The sequence below is a fragment of the Sebastes umbrosus genome, chromosome 18 (genome assembly GCF_015220745.1).
Source record: "Sebastes umbrosus isolate fSebUmb1 chromosome 18, fSebUmb1.pri, whole genome shotgun sequence".
Lineage (NCBI taxonomy): Eukaryota > Metazoa > Chordata > Actinopteri > Perciformes > Sebastidae > Sebastes > Sebastes umbrosus.
In genome coordinates this window covers 20,638,898-20,660,962 of record NC_051286.1, presented here as the reverse complement: position 1 = coordinate 20,660,962, position 22,065 = coordinate 20,638,898, and the positions used below count along the sequence as shown (strand labels likewise).

At 39.6% G+C, this 22,065-nt stretch overlaps 2 protein-coding genes across 2 annotated transcripts; one reads left to right on the top strand and one right to left on the bottom strand.

The window, feature by feature from the left end:
* Positions 1-1,651: 1,651 nt before the first annotated feature.
* Positions 1,652-17,516, top strand: agbl5 (ATP/GTP binding protein-like 5). Its single transcript, XM_037751098.1, is given in 18 exon segments — positions 1,652-1,808; positions 3,307-3,599; positions 3,720-3,891; positions 4,831-4,997; positions 5,701-5,878; positions 6,048-6,226; positions 8,066-8,597; positions 8,737-8,906; positions 9,039-9,174; positions 9,352-9,569; positions 9,690-9,886; positions 10,941-11,007; positions 11,009-11,118; positions 14,549-14,685; positions 14,812-14,864; positions 15,799-15,992; positions 16,122-16,255; positions 16,391-17,516. Coding segments are annotated over 17 exon segments (2,931 nt in total). The 5' UTR covers positions 1,652-1,808; positions 3,307-3,384; the 3' UTR covers positions 16,463-17,516.
* Positions 17,517-18,474: 958 nt separating this feature from the next.
* ost4 (oligosaccharyltransferase complex subunit 4 (non-catalytic)) lies at positions 18,475-21,584 on the bottom strand. The gene is made up of 3 exons (XM_037749851.1): positions 21,569-21,584; positions 19,030-19,169; positions 18,475-18,604 (listed from the first exon to the last, which is right to left on the bottom strand). The coding sequence occupies exon 2, from the start codon at positions 19,166-19,168 to the stop codon at positions 19,055-19,057; it is 114 nt and encodes a 37-aa protein (XP_037605779.1). The 5' UTR covers position 19,169; positions 21,569-21,584; the 3' UTR covers positions 18,475-18,604; positions 19,030-19,054.
* Positions 21,585-22,065: the final 481 nt, after the last annotated feature.

Sequence of the window (22,065 nt, the reverse complement as noted above, 5' to 3'; positions counted from 1 at the left end):
GTATCTGTCTTCTCTTAACAGTCCAGTCATATCACCGAAATACAGTACTATACATGACTTGGGTATATCATAGCCCAGAATTTTGCAAATAACCTTATGAACATTTCCCCAAAACTGTGCAACTTCAGGGCAAAGCCAAAATATTTATTAATCTAATGGGCATTAATAAAAAGGAGCACATTACACCAGTCCTGGCATCATTGCACTGGCTTCCCCTACAATTTAGAATACATTTTGAAATTGTATTACTCACTTTTAAAGCACAACTTGGTCTGACCCCAGAATATATAATGGATCTCTTAACACCCTATACGCCTGTACATGGTCTGAGATCATCTGATCAGCTACTTCTTGCTGTTCCCAGGTCCAATTTTGTGACAAGAGGCGATCAGGCTTTTGCTGTCAGGGCTCCCAAACTCTGGAATGCACTTCCTATAGAGAAACGATCATCTAACTCTGTATCCACTTTTAAAAAACTTTTGAAACCACTTTTCTTTAGGATAGCATTCCTATAAGTAGAAGGGTATAAATATATGTATGTATACATCCGTTTCTGGACGCATGTGTACATTTATACACATTTATGTATATGTACTGTATATTTGTTTTATCAACTTCTCCTACCATTTTACTACTTCTATTATTATTGATATGTTCTGTGATGCTCTGTTTTAGCAGTTACCATATTTGTTTTAATCTATCTGCTTGTATTGTCTGATGTTCTGTTTTAACAGTTACCATATCTTTTACTTTATTTATCTGCTTTTATTTGTCTTGTGAAGCACTTTGTAACATCTGTTTTGAGAAGTGCTAAATAAATACATTTATTATTATTATTATTATATGTGAATGGTCTACATTTATGGCCCCACATCTTCTCCAGCATGGTTGTGCTACAGACAAGTATTTGTTTGTAATTTGGGGTGTTATAAAAAATCTGATTACATTCTTCCAACAGTGTTCTCTCCATGTACGTGAGGATGTTGTAGACTGTTGTGTTCTCCAGATATGCAACCATTCATCTTCTGTAATAGTGACACTTAGTCAGGGGCGGCCGGCCAATAGAGGGCTCTAGGGCGCCGCCCTCCCTGAGTCACACACAAAAAAACATTACTACTACTAATAATAATAATAATAATAATGATGATAATAATAAAAATTATAAAAATTGTCAATATTTGTGTTTTAAATATGGAATGAACCCAGTAATATTTGTAAATTGATTGTAATGTGATTATATTTTGTATTAATAATCTGAATCTGTAAAGTAACTAAAGTTGTTAGATAAATGTAGTGGAGTAAAAAGTATTTCCCTCTGAGATGTAGTTGAGTAGAAAGTAGCAGAACATGTAAATACTCAAGTAAAGTAGAAGTACCTCAAAATTGTATTTAAGTACTTAGTTACATTCCACCACTGAGTACATTTTATACTGTTGTGTTTTTCAAAGCATTCTTCACTGCTCCTGTTGGAATAAAAATAATTGTTAATTATTTAACTGCAAAGTAGTAATGTGTTTTTGATACCCTCACTTTTTTTTTTGCATTAAATCATATCATGTTTGCTGAAATTGATTGGATGTGGCACCACAGCCCCCCCAAGACACATTTCCACCAGCCGCCACTGCACCTAGTTCTTTATCTTCAGCTTTACATACAATGTTGTATTTCCCCTTCTCTCCATTAGGCACGGTGACAGCGTTCATTTTCACAGAGCAACCTGAACGCAGCATCCGGAGCGATGCATTGAGAGGTTGAGATGAGAAGAAGGACGATGAAAACAAAGATGGACATCCAACGAAAATAGCCTAGTAAGACACGAAATGAAATGTCTCGTATAAAAGCGTGTAACAGCTGAAATGTGTTGACAGTGTAACGACGGGACAAAACGTTTATTCGCTAAACAACACTGTCGTTACGAGCAACCACTGCTAGTTCTGTAGCTAAGTTAGCCTCCGTTAGCTCTGTGTAACATCACCGATATGACATTGACCACTAAGACCAGCGTAGTGGGACATATTATCTAGCATTTGCTGACTTTATTCGTGTTAAAAGACCCGTCTCTAACGCTGGGAGTTGTTAGTTCACTCCCCTTTACTCTGTGCTAGATGTATCAGTCAGCTGTTGTTGTTATTGCTCCGTTATTGAGACCAAACAGCAGCCATGATGTTCTCCATCAGGACTCAGCTGCACTCGTGTTGTCATACATGATGTGATGATATGCAACAGTATACCTGCACCATAGGTTACTGAATACAGGAAATCTGGACATCATTTGGGTTGTAATAGTAGAGACTATTGTGTATAGTTTGGCCATGGTTGTGTTTTCTATAGTGGCCTCAGGTTGGCACTGTTGTTGCATCTAAGCAACTCAATACATCTTCATTTAAATGATATCTCTAATTACATCTTGACACCTCAGACTGAATTTACCCCTTAGTTTATGCATGAGACCTCCTCTTAAATGTATCTGCAATTCAATTTTGATTAGAAAATGTGAATTCCAGACACCATCCTTATAAGTAAGTTATAATTTACAATATTATTACCAAATTTAACTACAAAATGTAATTTAAAATATCTAGAACTGGCTTTATAGACGTGACATTTGACTTTTCACTAGTCCACAGTCATTTTTAAGATATTTACAATATGATCAGTCATGCAGTATCCTCGTCGTGCATGTTTGGGTGTCACAAAACAGTGACTAAATGAATGATGACACACGTTTTGGAGAACAAAACACAGTCATTGCATTTAAACAATTCAATACATCATTTAAATGATATCTCTAATTACATCTTGACAACTCGGACTGAATTTGCCCCTTAGTGTATGTATGGGACCTCCAATTAAATGTATCTGCAATTCAATTTTGGTATAAAATGTGAATTCCAGACACCATCCTTACAAGTAAGTTATAATTTACAATATTATTACCAAATTGAACTACAAAATGTAATTTAAAATATCTAGAACTGGCTTTATAGACGTGAAATTTGACTTTTTACTAGTCCACAGTCATTTTTAAGATATTTACAATATGATCAGTCATGCAGTATCATCGTGCATGTTTGGGTGTCACAAAACAGTGACTAAATGAATGATGACACACGTTTTGGAGAACAATACACAGTCATTGCAATAAAAGGCTGCACCATGCAAGACTGAGGGGCTGTTTGGGTTTGTTGGATCCATATATCACTTGCATTTTATTTTAAAGGTTGTTCCACCAGAAGCACACCTTTTTCTGCCTTTTAAATTTTTTTCTCAACGTAAATTTAATTGCGTTGTCTGATTTCATTACAGGCTGTCTTTGTCAGACCTCTGACTGGCACTTCACGAAGAACCCGAGGGGAGAAAAGTGAGAGGCCGGAGTTCAGAACCATGGAGGCTCGCTTTGCTAATATTGTGTTCAGCTCCAAGTTTGACTCAGGGAACCTGGCACGTGTGGAGAAGGTGGAAAAGGGCAGCTCCAGCCCTCCTACTGAGATAGCTCCCAGTGGGACTGCCCTCTCAGGGTCAAACCTTACCCCTGACTATGAGTTCAATGTGTGGACGCAGCCAGACTGCGGTGGCACAGAACATGAGAATGGAAACAGGTAAAAAAAAAAAAATCACTTCTTCTTATGTAGCAAGCAATCAATGCTTCTCTGCTGCATGCAACCATTGCACTGGGTTACTTTACTTTTAGCATCCCAAATCATGTGTTTTTGTTTCAGATCATGGTTTTACTTCAGTGTACGGGGTGCCGCACCTGGCAAGATACTGAAGATCAATGTGATGAACATGAACAACCAGAGGAAGCTCTACAGCCAGGGCATGGCTCCTCTCGTACGCACTTTACCTGGCAAGAACCGGTGGGAAAGGGTCCGGGAGAGACCCACAGCTGAGGTATGTACATTTACTCGGAGGCTGTCAGGGAGAGGATGTGGGCATCAGCAGTCTTCATTTTGGCAGCTATCTTAGATTTAGTCTTATACTTAAAACGAAAATGCTTATTAGTTTTAGTCACATTTTAGTAATTTTTATCTTTCATAGTTTATGTCTAGTTTTAGTTGACAACAACTCAAAACGTTTTAGTTGAGTGTTAGTCAAAATGTTTTATGTCTTAATTTGTCAGATTTTTTTTTAATTTAATCTTAGTCCTGTTTAGTCATCAGATTATATTGAACATTTCTGTCATTTTAGTCAAACTTATTTCACATAACATCATTATCTGACGAAAAATATATGTTGAGTGATTAAGAGCAGCTTTGCAGTTAGTTTGAGTCCTCCTGACTGCGCTCGTTAATGATGCGCAGTTCAGTTGTACCCACCCGTCTGTTATGAGAGCCAATCCGCCCACCCAACTTGCAAAATATGCGTTACTCAACCACCCGAACCGCCAACTTTATGCATTATAGTAGCACGGATTGAGGTGTGAGAAAAGGTCAGACACGGACAGATACGTGTGTGTGCTCGTTTGAGACAGAGAGAGAGAGAGTGACAGAGAGAGGGGAAGAGAAGATGGACAGTGGCAAAAATAAAGAGAGATTTTAGTAAAGCTTTTATGTTTTTAAACTACATTTTTGTCTCCTCTTTTTTCGTCAACGATATTGCATGTTTGATATTGTCACCGTTAAGGTTTAATGATGTCCGTGCCGTCTTGTCATCATTTCATAGTGATGGAAAAATAGGTTGTTGATGAACGTATTTCATCATAGTTTTCGTTAAAATGAACACTGGGCATCAAGAGCCAGTGAGGCAGATTGCTGTCAGTCTGGTTTCCTGACAGCTATTATTATCTTTCTCATAACGTGTCTCTTCTTGCTTTCTTCTGTCACTTTGCAGATTGTAGATAACCAGTTCATTCTCTCGTTCACTCAACGGCTGTCGGAGACACGCGGGGCGACCACCTACTTTTCTTTCTGCTTCCCGTTCTCTTATAGCGAGTGCCAAGAGATGCTGCAGCAGTTTGACAAGAGCTACCCCAATGCAGCTCAACTCAGTCCGAGCAGGTAAAACACACACACACAGACAGACGCCTCAAAAACACACACACAATACATGTTTGAAACTTTTTTGTTAGTGAAATTACAAGCGCCGTTAACGCAAATTAATTTTAACACCACTAATTTATTTAACACATCGAGAAATTTTTAGGTTATAGCTCAGTTTTAAAGCTATAGTGAAGATACTGGTATCATATGAAACTAGAAAATCAAAGGAATCCATTGGTATTTATGATAATCACATGCAGTTTTGGGCAAGTCATAGTCAAGTCAGCACACTGACACACTGACAGCTGTTGTTGTCTGTTGGGCTTGAGTTTGCCATTTTATGATTTGAGGATATTTTTTATGCTAAATGCAGTACCTGTGAGGGTTTCTGGATAATATTTGTCATTGTTTTTTGTTGTTCATTGATTTCCAATAATGAATATATGCAAACATTTGCATAAAGCAAGCATATTTTCCCACTCTTATGTTGATAAAAGTATTAAATACTTGACAAATCTTCCTTTAAGGTACATTTTGAACAGATAAAAATTGTGCGATTGATCAAGATTAACTATGGACAATCATGCGATTAATCGCGATTAAATATTTTAATCGATTGACAGCCCTAGAAATTACCTTAATTGGCTGTTTTTTTCCTGCTCCTCTAATTTGTGGAATTTTTAACTTTCTCTCCCACCAATCTCCATCCTCTCACTGTCAGTGCCCCGGGCAGTGTGTATTATCATAGGGAGTTGTTGTGCCACTCTCTAGATGGCAATAGGGTGGACCTGCTCACTGTGACCAACTGCAACGGGATGCAAGAGGAGAGAGAACCCCGTCTGCCTAAGCTGTTTCCCGACACCAACACTCCAAGACCACAGTGCTTCTCCAGCAAAAGGGTATCACTAAATCATACATAAATACATAATCAGTATTCTCTTTTGTAATGTGGCATCCTTAATGTCTTTTAATGACAATACTTAAGGCTGAGGCTGATGTGGAATCACTGAATAACGTCAGAACAGTGAAGCTGACCCTTGGCCTATGTGTGTCTGTGTGCGTTTGCAGGTGTTTTTTCTCAGCAGTCGAGTACACCCTGGGGAGACTCCCTCATCCTTTGTGTTCAACGGTTTTCTCAACTTTATCCTAAGAAGAGATGACCCTCGTGCTCATGCGCTTCGAAACATGTTCGTGTTCAAGCTCATTCCCATGCTCAACCCAGACGGGGTCGTTCGTGGGCACTACAGGTAAGAATTGCACATGTAGGAATCCATTGGTATTTATGATAACCACATGCAGTTTTGGGCATATCATAGTCAAGTCAGCACACTGACACCATGCTGTTGTTGCCTGTTGGGCTTGAGTTTGCCATGTTATGATTTGTGCATATTTTTGCTATATGCAGTACCTGTGAGGGTTTCTGGACAATATGTGTCATTGTTTTGTGTTGTTAATTGATTCCCAATAATAAATCTATACATACATTTGCATAAAGCAAACTTATTTGCCCACTCCCATGTTGATAAGAGTATTAAATACTTGACAAATCTCCCTTTAAGGTACATTTTTAACAGATAAAAACTGTGTGATTAATTTGCGATTAATCATGGTTAAATAGTTTAAAGATATTAGATAAAGATTAAGATTATTTAATAAAGATTGAATTTGTCAATTAACTTAAGTCTTTGTTATTATTTGATAACTGCTAATACATTTTTAAAAAAGTCTACAGGGCAAGTCAAAACTGACTTCAGGTAAGCAGAGTCTGACCAAAAACATTAACGTTGAACCTCGCTCAGTGATTGGTATAGTTTAAACTCTTATCTTGATTGCTTGGTTTGCATTGATGCATGCACTTCTTGTTGCTTGTAAATGTTTGGTATGGTATTCGTTATATGTATGTATATGTTTTCTCTTTCTCCAGTAATGTGTTTTTGAAAGGTTCTACCAATAGGGCTTGGGAATGTGACATCATGTATTGTCATGCTGCACTGATCCACCATTGTTGTCACAAAGCTAGTTTGCTTTCTCTCATCATATGCCTCAGCCAGTAGCAGGGCTACAGTTCAGTTACAGTTCAGTCACAGTTTCAGCAATTAACAGGTGCTTGTATGAGCAGTGTGTTTTTTTTTCTTGTGTCAGCTGGTTACGGAGGAATTGCGGGATTGCTTTTACATGCACTGTAGTAACCTGGTTGCTATAATTGGATTTCTCCCCTACATCTGACCATATTTTGAAAGCATTAATTACTTATTTTAACCATATGGTGACGTAGTGTTTTTTGTGTGTGTCAGAGGACAGGCTGTCTTGAGTTTCTCCTTGCAGTGCAAATGTTTCTAAATTTCACAAATATTCAAATGTTCAGCAGTGGAAACCGACTTATTCAGACTTCTAGAGGCTATATAGGGTTAGTCTTAGTTTTATAATTTTGGACCAGATTAATTTATTTTGAGTGTGAGCTTGTATTGCTACATGTAATGACCTCTCCTTTTATCCTGCCGCTCTGCTCTCACAGCGATACTTAACCTGTCTGAGGTGTAAAAGGCTGATTAGAAATCCAGTTACCTGTATACATGGCCAAGAAATCTGCTTTTTAAGGAGAAATCTAGCTGGAGAAAATCAGGTTTCTCTAAGCCCCTGCTCCAAATATGGAAACTGGTTTTCTTGTATACATACCAGGTTACTACAGAAAGCCAACTGTAACCCAGTTACTTGAGTGCATGTGAATGCACTGCTGGCCAGGTCGGATGTCACGTGTTGACCCTTTCAGCAGATACAGGTTAAACCTGCATCACTGAGTCTCAGATAATGGTGTATAAGGGTATCAGTTAACAGTGACACTACTTTGTCAGTGTGTCAGGGTATGTTGCTTCCTCCTTTGGTTATCAAAAATATGTTATGTGCATCTGCACCATCTTCTTTTTATCTAAAAAACAACATGTAATAACTGTGGGAAAATGGTGCTTAAATTATACTATTATAGCACAATATGATGTTGATTTCCAAGGTCTTCTGCTGTGTTCTGTAACAATATTAAACATTTTTTGTTTTTTTTAAGTAATGATAACCTGTCTCTTTTTTTGCAGGACTGATTCCAGGGGCGTGAACTTGAACAGACAATACCTGAACCCCAGCCCTGAGCTGCACCCTTCCATCTATGCAGCCAAAACACTTTTGCTCTATCATCACACACACAACCGCCTGCGCAACACACAGTCCAACACTCACTGTAACAGCCCCACACACACGCAGGCCCCGCCCCTTAGCGTCAAACCCGCCAATCAGCACCAGTCTCCTCCCTTCACCGCCCTGGAAGTCAGCTTGAACCAACGGAACACAGAGAAGGATGCAAATCCCGCGCCGCCAGAAGTTCCCATGGTGATGGAGGAAAATGCCTGGGTGACCACAGAGATGGGGAAGGGAAACCAGAACAGCTCATCAAGTTCCTTGGAGACTGTAGCTCCTGTTACTGTGGAGGTAACGGTACCACAGGTGGAGGAACAGGAATCAATTCCACCACAGGAGGGGGGCGTGGCGTATTATGTGGACTTACATGGTCACGCCTCTAAACGGGGATGCTTCATGTACGGAAATAACCTTCCTGAGGAGAGCCAGCAGGTGAAAATGATTACATATTTTTTAGCAATGAGTTTCTTTCATTTCAGTAAATTGTTTTGAGGCCACTGCAGATGGGGTACTAATATTTTTTTGTAACATACATCTAAGCTCCTGTGCACTCTGTTTCCTCTCTCTGCAGGTAGAGAACATGCTGTATCCGAGGCTGATTGCCATGAACTCTGCCCACTTTGATTTCCTGGGCTGTAACTTCTCAGAGAAAAACATGTACGCACGAGACAAGAGAGATGGCCAGTCTAAAGAAGGCAGCGGGCGGGTGGCCATTCACAAGGCCATAGGGCTGCTTCACAGGTCAGATTTAAATGGATTCACAAAACGTCAATAGTTGATATTCAGAGTTGATGTCAACTCATTCATTCTCTAATTTGTTTTCAAGCTGTACATGTATATTTTAACATGTTTCTGTTATTGGGTTCCCACCAGCTACACTTTAGAGTGCAACTACAACACAGGAAAGACCATGAACACCATCCCGCCTGCTTGCCATGACAACGGACGCGCAACCCCACCTCCACCTCCATCATTCCCTCCAAAATACACTCCAGAAATATTTGAGCAGGTAGGAAAACAAGAGTGGTTTCTGTACAAGCATTCCTTCTCATTCAGAGAGGAATTTGATTCTTTGCTTAAGTGTTGCAGGTAGCTGATCTTTCCATGCCAGTATCACGTTAATGTTTTCGATATTTGACCTTAAAAGGTAAGGCACTTCTGAAGTAGACTAATTGTTGTGCACCAGGTGGGGCGTGCCGTGGCTATCTCAGCCCTGGATATGGCCGAGTGTAACCCCTGGCCACGGCTGGTGCTGTCTGAGCACAGCTGCCTGATGAACCTTCGAGCTTGGATCCTCAAGCACGTCCGCAACACCAAAGGCCTGAACTCGAACACCCACGCTCATCCTCCACCAAGAATACACCACAATGGCAACAAGGCGTCACCGCCAAAGAGCTTCAACAAGTGAGCTTACATCTCTTTATTAAACCCCAAAAATACTACAGACTTCAGTTCCCTTAGTTGCTTTGTCACATGTAACATTTGGATAATGTGTTTCTGTGTTTGTCTCGATCTTCCGATAAGCTGTCTGTCTGGCTCAGCTTCGGAGAACACTCTCAGTCGCATTCGCTGCAACAGCCACAGTAGCAGCAGCCAGACACCCTCCCCGAAGATGCACAACTCCCCGAGCTTTACTTTCGGCTGCCCGCCACCCCGAACTCAGCACAACAGCACGCACACCAGCGGACGTGGAGGCAACAAGACACTCGGGCCAGTCAGGGGTAAGTTGATCTCCTCTCGACCATCTGCTTGTGTTGCTGGCTGGCATTGTCTATCACCTCTCCCTGGGTGCACCTGCACTCTTCTTTTTCTTTCGAAATATCACATATCTGTTCTCTCTTTCTTGCTACCATCCTGTCTTTCTGCTGTTGGAGTTGTTAAGAAAGGCTATTGGGTGGTTGATGTGTCTGTGTGACAGTTAGCTTCAGGTGTATTGTGATGGTGATGTAAAATTGGTTTCAGGTTTAGGGTTAGCTGTATTTTAGAAACAAACAAATGGATTAATGTCCTGGATGTCTGTGGACTGGAACATCAGCATGGCCCCTGCATGACCTTACCATGACCTCACCTGCTGCGGCTGTCTGTGCATGCATTTCCTCACCTTTGAAGATTAGTTCTACCCTGATGAACCCACATGAGCCCTGTTCCAAGGCACCACTACCAAATTGATTACGGCGATAGTCTGTATTCCTCATTCAAAAAAGGAAACCGAAAGGCCGATATTGGCGGATATACAAGCCGTTGTTATGAGTCATAAATTAAATAAAGCAGCGTTCGCCAACTATTTTCACACCACTCTCACTCACCACTTAGCTTCATTCCAGATGGCCGTGTCGTTGTGAATAGTATTTGGAATGATGAGACGAAGATGAAAAATGAAAAGAACCTTCTGTGTGAACCCTCTTAACCTTACTCATTTGCTTGCTTTCTTCACTTCCGTTTCTCCTCTCGTGCACTGATTTGCTGAAACTGAACAGCCAATCAGAGTGACTTCTCTCACCGACGGGCTCCACCGGCAATTCAACATGCTGAATCAGCAAATAAAAAAAACTCCAACGCGGGCAGACTAGAGCCAAAACTTGGCCAACAGACACTCACCGACCGTCGGCTTGGTGTGTCAGAGCCTTTCCATCTTGTCAACTGGCGCACTAAGAGCATCTGAACATCTTGTGTGTGTCAGTACATGGCTCATGTGAAGGACACTTTATGTTTGTGTGTGCACCTAGTCCCCGCATGTCTCTGAGATGGTGCATGTGTGTGTCTCCCTCTCCGTAGACCCTAAGCCTCAGGAGAAGAGACGCCCCCCCCCACCACCGCTCCATCCTACGGTCTCCCAGCAACAGCCACACACCCTCCCGCCCCCCACCCTCACCCCCTTCCTCGTCCTCCTCCTCGTCTTCCTCTGTGTGCGCAGCGGGCTCCTGTCCCCTCCCGGCCTCCGTCAGTATGACAGGTCTGTACTCCCTCCAGTCTCCCAGCCTCTCCACCTTCCTCCCCTCCCTGCAGGCTCTGCCCCGTCCTGGGCTGCTCTCCAAACTGAGCCCCCTGCTCCTTCACGGCCTACAGCCGCCCAACAACACTCCAGCTGGGCCGACCCAGGACTCTATCTAACCTGACCTGTGAGAGCTTGGACATAGGTGTGTGTGGGTCGACTGAGTGAGTGTTTGGAGTACCAGACAAGCAGTGTTTTAAGTTATATCAAGAGAGACTTGCACACCTGCCTGGCACTCTATGTACTGTAGGACAAAACAAGTACAAATCACTATTTGATCTCGAGTGTGTGTGTGTGTGTCTGAAATATCACTGGTGCTAGCACTTCTAAATTTTCATTTTTCCTTCTGCACAAATCTGTGTAATGACATGTATCTACCGTATTAGCACCTTAGGATGAATAATACACCTGAGAGTGCATTCCTCAAATTTCATTTGTGACTGAAATGTGTTGGAAAATGTGTTTTGTTTTAACACCAGTCATGAATCAAGCTTTGCTTACTGCACTGTCCTCTCGCATAGTTCTCGTGGATGTCCTGCAGACCAGTTAGTGTGTTTAGCGAAGAGACACAGCTGCTTGGCTACGTAATTTCCATCATCCCCCAGGACTTGCAGAATATACAGTATATATTTGCAGTATACATTCATATTGGAAATATTATACTAACGGATTACAATAAGTCTCTTTTCCAGTCTGTATACAAGTAATAAGCTACAAAGAATACTGGGCTGATATTTGGGAAATAGCCAGGGCTGTCCATTTTTCTTTTACACAGTTACTGTTATAATGGGAGCTCTTCATGATCAGCTACAGTATGAATGATATACTTTTACTTTTGCCATGTTGCACTTACATTTTTTAATTATTTATTGGTTTTATTTCATTTTTGAGAAATGGGGTTTGCAGAATTAGACCGAACATAGTGTGTCTTCTGTTTCTGTAAAGCCTTTTAAAGCACCTTCTTATGTTTTGTTTATTTTTTTCAATGTATTTATATTTCGTTCTGTAATGTGTATACGTGAAACAGTGCAAGTCGCAGGCTCATCACACCGTCCACTTGTAGTCTTATTAGTAGGACTGAGCGTTCTGTAGTCTACATTTCATTTCTAGTGACTGAAAATGACTTTTGAAAGGACCGTGGTTTAGTTTTAGTTTCTAAGTGAGTGTGATTCATGTCTTTAATAGTTATGAAACCTGTATCATTCCAGTGTCAGTCCAATGTTGGCCTTGACAATATGATGTTCACAGTGTAGCCTACTGCCAGAAAACTCATGGAGTGATGAGGCATCACTGAGTTTCTTTGAGATACAAAAAGGGTTTCTTTATGGAGCTGTTTACCAGCAAGCAATATCATATAAAAACGCTTTGTTTGGTTCAGTGTTCAACAGTTTGACTAAGTCAAAGTTTTCTAATGCTATTCCATTATTGATTTTGTTGTAAAAGTGTTTTTTAATTTTATGTTTCATCAAACTGGTGAGGAAAACACTGATCATTATTTAATCAAGCACATTTGTGTGTTTGCTAGTGTGAACCTGGCAGGTATTTAGTAGTCTGTCGATGGTCAAAGTTAATATATTTTGTGGTTAGCAGAGGTGAGAAAATATCCTGTTGTCTTGGTCTATATGTAGGCTTCATAGATCAGTTGTGGAATTATCGTGTTTCGTCTGTAATTCAGTTTAGTGTGCTGTCATCCGAGTACTTGATGATGGTCTGTGTTTTAGGACCAGCCATTTTAGATGCACTGAAGATAGAGGTAGAGCTTGTGAGACCTGGACAGGTTTTATGACCAGCAGATAAACCACATTATGAATCTGTTGGATTCAAATAGCTTTCAGAATATCTGGCCTTGACTCGCTGCAGCTATCGTCTGTTCCAGTGCTGTGTGACATTGTAGTTATGGTGTGCCTTGCTCTGGTGTCCGTTGTAAGCAGTAGGTTTTGGAGGCTCTACTACCAGAACTCTTGGATTATATGGTGATCTGGTAGGTCATCCATCCCGCCTGCTCGTTTGCTTTGTCCTCAATTTGAAGAAACTTGCACTGAAGAGTGAGAAAAGGGATCATTTATTTATAATTCAGTGGCTTTTTGATTATACAGGCCTGAAACACTGTATGGGTATACAATATCTGCAGATAATGTTTGGACATTGTTAATGGGGTATATTTAGGTCTTTTACTTTCCTTTTCACAAAAGAAAAAGCTAGCTAATTAGAGCAGATGTCAAACTAAAAATGATGCCATATAGATGGACATCTTTCAAAAAAAGGAATATATCTCAGAACAAATGATTAAGCTACTAGGAGTGAAAACTGAAACTTCAAACTCACTAACGCCTCTTCCTAACTGGACGCGATGCGAACATCAGATTGTTTCAGTGTTTCCCAATGAGGATGTCCTAACCTGCTCCGTGCATCAGCAAACAGGCTAAGCGACGTGTCGCTTGTTTGAAAAAACGCTCACCCTGGCTCTATTTATGCAAAGTTTTGTGCACTTCCAACTTATATTCATTGATCAAAATCGATGCCGACATAAATTCATATCACTCTCTATGTAATTGAGAGAGACATTGCTCGTAGTATATCTGGACAATTTTTCATGCTCCATTTTGCCAGAGTTAGGAAGAGGTGTTAGACGATGATTTCCATGTAGCCTCTGCCCACTGCGTTCAACACTGTCACTTTAGATCAGTGCCCTGAAAAAAGTGTTCTGTAGTTTTATTCTGCTTTCTCACTGTGAACTTGAATGTCCTGTTTCCCAGTTGTTTCAGTCCTAAAGCTTCTATATATCTTCATCCAGAATGACAAAAAAAGCTTTAGGTGGACAACACACCATATGCATACTAGTCACATTCTCACCAGGTCTTTTTCTGCTTTTTACTCCTTATGAGAATTGTGCCGTTTCCTTCAATGTGGTGCTAACCTTCTATACCAGACTACGGTTGGTAGTAAGTGTTTGTCTGTGTAACAGAATATCACCTTCTTGAATGTGCTGCTGTCCTTTTACCGCCTCTCTGTTTAACCTCTGGAATAAAAGCTATCCCTTTGTGAAGCAATCTCTGTGTGTGGGTCCTCTACTGTCTGTTGACTCTGTTTGTTTGTTTGTGTGTGTAATCTTTACTTTTCTGCTTCTATGTAGAATGTAGTTGGTCACCAACGGGTCAAAACTGCTTGGAAAGTCAAACCTCTCTCCTATTACATTGGATGAGAGTGTTAGTCACATGCCAGATAATCAGAAGGATCTGTTGTAGATACATGAAGTACAGTATGTGTTACATTTGTTGATTTGCTTTTTACCATGAACATGGTGTCCATCTTTGAACATTGTGTTACTCATCTTCCACCCACTCTTTCTCCTTCCTTCTCTCTGTTCCTTGTATTCATGTCTGGTTAACAGGCGTCAGCTGCCCAGACTTTCAGGCTGGTGGACCCAGTTCAGCGGGCTGGTCCAGAATGCCTTTCCCTGTGCGGCGTGTGGGGAGAGGGTGCCGGACTCTTACAATCACTCATCACCCCGAAGGAGCCCGCACAGAGGTTAGCTGACCTTACTGGCTCACTCACAGACAGCAATTTCAACTAATATCTTGTATTACCAGTTTTTTTTCTACATACATATATTTGGTTTATGAAGTCTCACTGTAATGTCTCTATCTGTCACAGACTGCTAAAGACTTGGGGGCTGATCACATCCTTTCCTCCATCAAATTTAGCAAGTGAGTCCAATCTTGTCTATGTATCTTGGATAGGGCTGTCAATCGATTAATCGCATGATTGTCCATACTTTTATCTGTTCAAAATGTACCTTAAAGGGAGATTTGTCAAGTATTTAATACTCTTATCAACATAGGAGTGGATAAATACGCTTGCTTTATGCACTTTTATTATTACTGGAAATCAATTAACAACACAAAACAATAACAAATATTGTCCAGAAACTGTCACAGGTACCGTGTTTAGCATAAAAATATGCTCAAATCATGACCACAACAGACAACAACAGCTGTCAGTGTTTCAGTGTGCTGACTTGACTATGACTTGCCCAAAACTGCATGTGATTATCATAAAGTGATCATGTCTGTAAAGAGGAGTCTCGTGGGTACCCATAGAACCCATTTTCACTCACAGATCTTGAGGTCAGATGTCAAGGAACCCCTTTGAAAATGGCCATGCCAGTTTTTCCTTGCCAAATTTAGCGTAAGTTTGGAGCGTTATTTAACCTATTTCCCTACAAGCTAGTTTGACATGGTACCACTGGATTCCTTAGGTTTTCTAGTTTCATATGATACCAGTATCTTCACTCTAACTTTAAAACTGAGCCCGCTACAACCTAAAAATCACAAGTTGTGTAAATGCGTTGAAGAAATTAGTGTTGTTAAAACAAATTTGCGTTAACGCGTTATTATTGCATTAACTCTGACAGCCCTAATCTTGGAATTTTTAGAGGTCACAGGAAACATTTTTAAGCCAAAGAAGACGGCAAACAAGGGTTGGGTTTGAATGAAATCCATATGATAAAACAGTGCACAATAATGAAGGAAAGTATGAATAAAAAGGTTACACATTGTCATCATGGAACGTTGTACGTTATCTCAGCTATGATTCATCAATGAGTGGCGAAACATATTAACCTCTCTGTTGCCCGCCCAGGTGTGAGCTGCAGCCTCACATGAGCCGCATCCCCATCCGCAGGGCGGAGTCGACTGAAACGCCCCCCGCACAAGACAGTAAAACATCCCCTACCAGCAATAGCCCCGTCTCATCTGGAGATAAGGAAGAGTCAGCCACCATGAAGGTCTGGAAGCTGCTTAGACCTGGCCTCCATCGACACCTGTCACTGTCAGGCATGTACACATACACACACATACACATGTTGCTGTGCTATTGACTCTGTTTGGCCGAGAGACAGTTACCTGACTAATGATTGCACCAGTCATATACACAGTTAACATCCCTTTTATTTCACTGTACAGGTGTATCGGGGAAAGAGGGTGCCATGCAGTTGGCCTCTAAAGCACTGATGAAGAAAAGCCCAGACAGGAGTCTCAACTACAAAGCAAACACTATTATAGAAACCGCAAACGAGACGGATGAAACAGAGCAACAGGTGAAAACAGATACACACACACACAGTGTGTCAAATAGCATTAATGTACATGACTCACTGAGAGAAACAAATGCTGAACATGAACGAATCAAATGACTAAAACCTGACCAGGCAGTATGATGTTGTCTTTTGAAGGTTGAGGAACCTCCAGTGATGCCTCTGCCTGAGAACATGTGTGAGACGGTGACGCTGTGTGGAGAAGCCTAGGAACTGCACAGAAGAGGAGGCACTCGTGTGTGTAAATGTCTGTATTTGCTTAATGTGAGCCTAAACTACCATATCGTGACCAAAACCATTTTAAACTAGGTAACAGGAAGGCACATTGTCATCACAGGAGGATTATTTGGGGCATATCAGTGTGCAATACAACATCTCTAACATTGTTTGTTCAGATTTTTCAAGAGCATGCATGGTATTTTCAACCATGCCGTTCAACATAGTCAGACTGTGGAGCTGTCCAGTTCAACAATTGAACAGCTTTACTGGAGGAGCTGGAGGTGTAGTGCCTTGCTCAATGAAACCACAACAGTGGCTGAGGTAGGGGAGAGGTACAAACCTTCCCCCATCCAAGTTTTCCGACTCATCAAGAATCCGTAGACTTGAAATATCCTTTAACCTTTCGACTACAATAATCGTACCTCACATATCTGTTTTTGTAATTTTAGTCTTGCCTCCTGATGTCCCCTCCCCCAAAAAGATGTTAACTGCACTCTGACCAACACTGTAATGCACTGGTAAGTTTTTTTTACAGTCAGCCACTTGCACTATTACAGCAAAGGGTTGATTTTTATTCCGACTGACAAGCACGGCAGCACCTTTATAACCTCCTTATTTCCATTGTGACTTTAGATACAAATGTGTGAGTGATGTGTGTATTTAATGTAATTATTACAGAAGTTCTTTGTGTTTTGCATATAGTGCCTATAGAAGGTATTCACCCCCAATGGACATTTTCATGGTTTGTTTTACTGATTTAAGTAGGATTTTTGACTCTGATCAACAGCAAAGAAACTGAAATATGAAAATTGTAAAGTGCAAAAATGAAACAATAATTAACTGCACAAGTATTCAACCCCCTTCATTATAACATGAATACAATTTCCACTGGTGCAGCCAGTTGGATTCTCATATTGAATGGAGATCACCAACCACTAGTTAGAAAGGACAATAATAAGGTTACTGAAAGAGTACGGTAATAAAAAAAATCCAAGACTCAGGAATATCTCTTTGAGTGAAGTAAGAAGAGTTATTAAAAATGGGGGGGAAAACTGTGGCACAGGTGTATATCTGCCTACAGCAGGTCAATCTCAAGTGTGAATGTCTGTGAAAAGGGACCTAGTGAGGGAGGGCACCAAATACCATGAAGCCCGCAACACAGCAGACATCACAATGGTTTTAAGACAAAAATTACGATTTTTATTTTTGTAAATAACTATTTATTATAATACAAATAAACAAATGGTCCCTGATATTGTTGGCTTAAAAGTGTTAAGTTTCACTACAATTTACACTTTTATTAACAAAGAGGTGCAGCCAGGCAGATGAAAAAGTGTGAGAAAGAGAGTTACAAGGCTGAAAAGTGCATTTCTTTCTCTTTATTTGATCATTTGTTACCTCAATGCAGAAAATGAGGAAGGACGCCCACCGGCATTTTTTATTTCTTTTTTTAATCTTCTTTAACCCCAGAAGGTGGCGCCCTATGCAACCACCTCTATGGCCTGTGCCAGAAGCCGGCCCTGTTTATTGTTCACATACTGTATGCTTAAAAGTAATACATTTTAAGTATTAAAACTTGATACGGTCCAAAGGGTTGGTTAATACTTACACGCACTATATAAGTGTATTGAATATACTTTTCCCGTCACATTCCTTTGGAGCTTTTCGCTCCACAGCACACCAATATAGAAACCTGTACTTTATTACTATATTCATATGATATAAACATTTTGTGTAAGGCAAACAGTTACAGGAAATAAATTAAATGTTATAAGCATATTTTAAACCCAGTGACATATGAAGTGTTTTTTTTTTTTTTTTACCAAATTACTTATACTGTGACTGATATAATACTGTGTTGGAACTTGAATCAAACTTGAAGTATAAATAAATGAACTTGAAAAAAACTTAGCATTTTTTTTTTTATATTTTGCAATATAATAACTCAATGTGAATGTATCTGGAGTGCATGTAGAATAACTTAAGGAATAAATGAAACATTATTGCAAATGGCATTCACACATTTTTATTAGAAAAAACACTACTGTGCAATGTTACAAAGAAATCCATTTCTTGGGACTGGAAGTGGGGAATGTAGTTTCCACTTGGTGGTGGTATAGAGTCCCATCTCACCTGTGGGGAGAAAAAGACTTTAAGCAGCTGCACAGGTGTTAAACCGTGGAAAGGATAGTCCTCTTTGTAGCTGAATGTGCTTCCACTATCAAACAAGACTATGAGAGGTCACGAACAAGCATTTATGGTTCCTCCACATATTTACTGATGCTCAATGATCAAGTGTCAACTCATCAGCCATGTACTGAATTGGAACGACTCGGCTACATCTCCATGTGACCTTTAATTATGTGCGTTATACCAATAAAACACTACACCGCTGAGGTCACTCATTAGGGACCTACTGAACAAATTCAACAATGCAGCATTGAGTTTAAAAATTAACTTCTTCGACGTCACGGTGGAACATGATTGAAAGTGGCAACCGCAAAAAAAGATATCCAAGTGCTGAACCATGTTAGACCTTTAACATAAATTGCACTCACCTCTCCAATCATATTGGGGGGGACTCTACTCCTGCTTCTTGGGGTTATTCACAGCAACATAGTGATACAACACAACCAGCAGGAACAATGACACACCAAGCATGTTGGCGAATATGGCCAGCTGCACGTCCGTCACCATTCTGCAAAGGATAAAGACACATATTAGTGCAAATGTAAGAAAGCTGCTCAATCAGTTTTAAAAATAAAAGTATGTTAGGCCTTTAGTCAAAAGCAGCTAAGGATTATACCAGTGTTTTGCATGTTTTTAGTCAATTTACTATAGTCATGTTTACTTTTGCATCATCTCATTTCCCAAAGTAAAACACACTTTTTTTGGATATCTGAATGCATTTTTTGACCTTCCAGTCGCTTGTTTACATCCATAAGATAAGATCAGACAAGATATGATATTCCTTTATTAGTGGGAACATTTGCAGTGTACAGCAGCAAATGGGATAGTGCAAAAAAAACAAGATGCATCAGCTAACACAGTAAAAAAAGAGCTGAACAAAGTGTAACAAAATATGAACCATATAGAAGGAAGTATTAAAATAGGAGCAGTATATACAGTATTGACAATAAACAGACTATTAACGAAATTCCACAAGTGGAATATGATACAGTGCAGTGAGAATGAATGAATGTTAAGTGAATTTAAGATATAAAATTTACTATTTAATATTCACAATAATAGTAAGCATGATATTCATGTTTAAATCTCTGCAATTAATTTATAATTTTTATTGTATTGAACAAATGCCTGGAAAGAAGGAAAAATACAAAAAAATAAAACTATATCAAATGTTTAGCAGTGAGGTTATATATATGATATAATGTAACAGTGGTAAAGCATCTAAAACCACGTGCATAGTCCTGTATATGTGAAAACATAATCACATCTCTAATAGCTACACAGCTAACACCTGATATGTAGAGACAACGCAGACACTTGCTAGTAGCTGGACTCTGTTTATGAATCCCGAAAACCATCGGAGGTATTGTAACAATCATCACATTATCAGGGATTACATGGTTGTAGATTAATCTGTCAATTTGTAGCATCAATCTGTGTAACGTTAAACTAGCTAACGTTAGCTAGCTGGCTAACTAGTAGAACAGCACAGGCTGAACTAACCAATACAAGGAACGCTACATATGAAACTTCAATACGATTTACAAAATTAAACCTATTGCATTTTAGTTTAACTAATGCAAGTACTTACATTATGCCTTAAATTGGGCTTTTTATTCTCAGTTCGAGCGATAATTCAGCTGATCAGCATCAAGCAAATCTGTCTCTCTCTTCCGGTTGGAGGGCAAGACCAATAGAAGAAGGCTAGGACACGCATCATCAACGCGTCATATTTCAGGGGGTGCCACACATGCGCAGTAAACTCTGCCCTGCACTCGTCGAAATTGAGCCTATCGCAACGCACGGCCAGTTACACTGCGCATGCGCCATACCCCACTTTCAAGATCCGTGACCTTACCTTCTTCTATAGGCCTTGTTGGAGGGGAAAGCCACGTCACGTTTAAGAGCGTAGTAAAAAAAAAAAACACCCGTCATCAGTGATCAATTAACAGAAATAAAACTTAGTTAGGACACCTCAACATCCATTATCCGTATTAGTTTTTCTCCAGGTGATATCACAATTAATACAATTAATTAAAATTCAAGATTCAAGAGTTTTATTTGCCATTTGCACCTAAAAGTACATTGTAATTCTGAGCAGTTTACACCGAGTCAGCTTTAAGAAAAGAAAAAAGGTAGAAAAGGCTCAAGGTAATTACAGTACAAAATAAGTAGCACATTCAACTCAACACAATAAATAAATAAATTATTAAAATATAAAACGCCCTCAGTGTAGTCAATAAATAAACTAAACTACCCTCTGCATAGGAACAATACCCCCAGAATACACATATACAGTAAATAAATAAATACTTCCAAAAATGAATACAAAATAAATAAATGCAAAAATAAATAAGTACATTTAAATATTTATAAAAAATAAATACACAAATAAATAAAAGGGAAAATTAAACAGAAACACAAATAGATAAAGGATTACATTATTAATTAATTAATGGCTAAAATAGTTTTTAATATTTCTGATACATTTAATGATATTTATTTATTTATTAAGTTATGTTTGGCAGGTTGCTTTGAAGTGAGGTTGTATGAGGTACTTATTGTATTACCTACAGTAGATGGAGTTGGGAGAAACAGACAGGAGTACCAACACGGGAGCAAAGCAATGTACTGCTAACTAAACTACCCTCTGCATAGGAATGATACCCCCAGAATACAAATATACAGTATATATGCTCCATGACCATGTTAAAAGAACTTTTAACTCTCATAAATATTTTTAAAAAGAAATAATTCATATATTTCAGAGAATTCGACAGTGGAAGGCAGCATATTGCACAGCATTTCAGTCCATTCAGTTCAGGTGTACTGTGTGTCAATAATGGTATGGAGGTGAGGTGTGGCGTATTTGTGTCCCTCTTTAACGTCCTTTACTACCAGTCTTATTGTAGCTCGGAAGAAGCTGTCGTGAAACCAGAGGTGCTCTGTGAGTGGAGATGCTCTCTGGCCTGTGGTGCCTCAGGTTGTGTCCTGATTCCCTCCACCTGAACAGAGAGTGAGCTGGGTGGTGTCTGTCCCTCAGAATGCTCTGTTACTATGTATACTGTCATTTTGAAACAAAATAAAAAAATAAAACCTAGATACACAGGAGGAACAATTTAGATAGGATACGTAAAAATTCACAATAGTGGTAGACCCTCAGAAGGGAATGGACTGTTGTTTTTGAAAATCTTTTTATTTTATTTATTATTTATTTTCTATATATTTATTTTCTGTTTATGTGTATCTTCATTTTGTTAGAGGTGCCATTTAACTGTTTAATTGTCTGATTGATACTGTGAGAAGTATATTGATTTTGGCCCTGTGAGGAAGGGAAAAGTTAAGAGAGAACGGGTGGGTGTGTGGGGTATGTTATGTTTGTTAAATTAAATCCTGTATTGAAT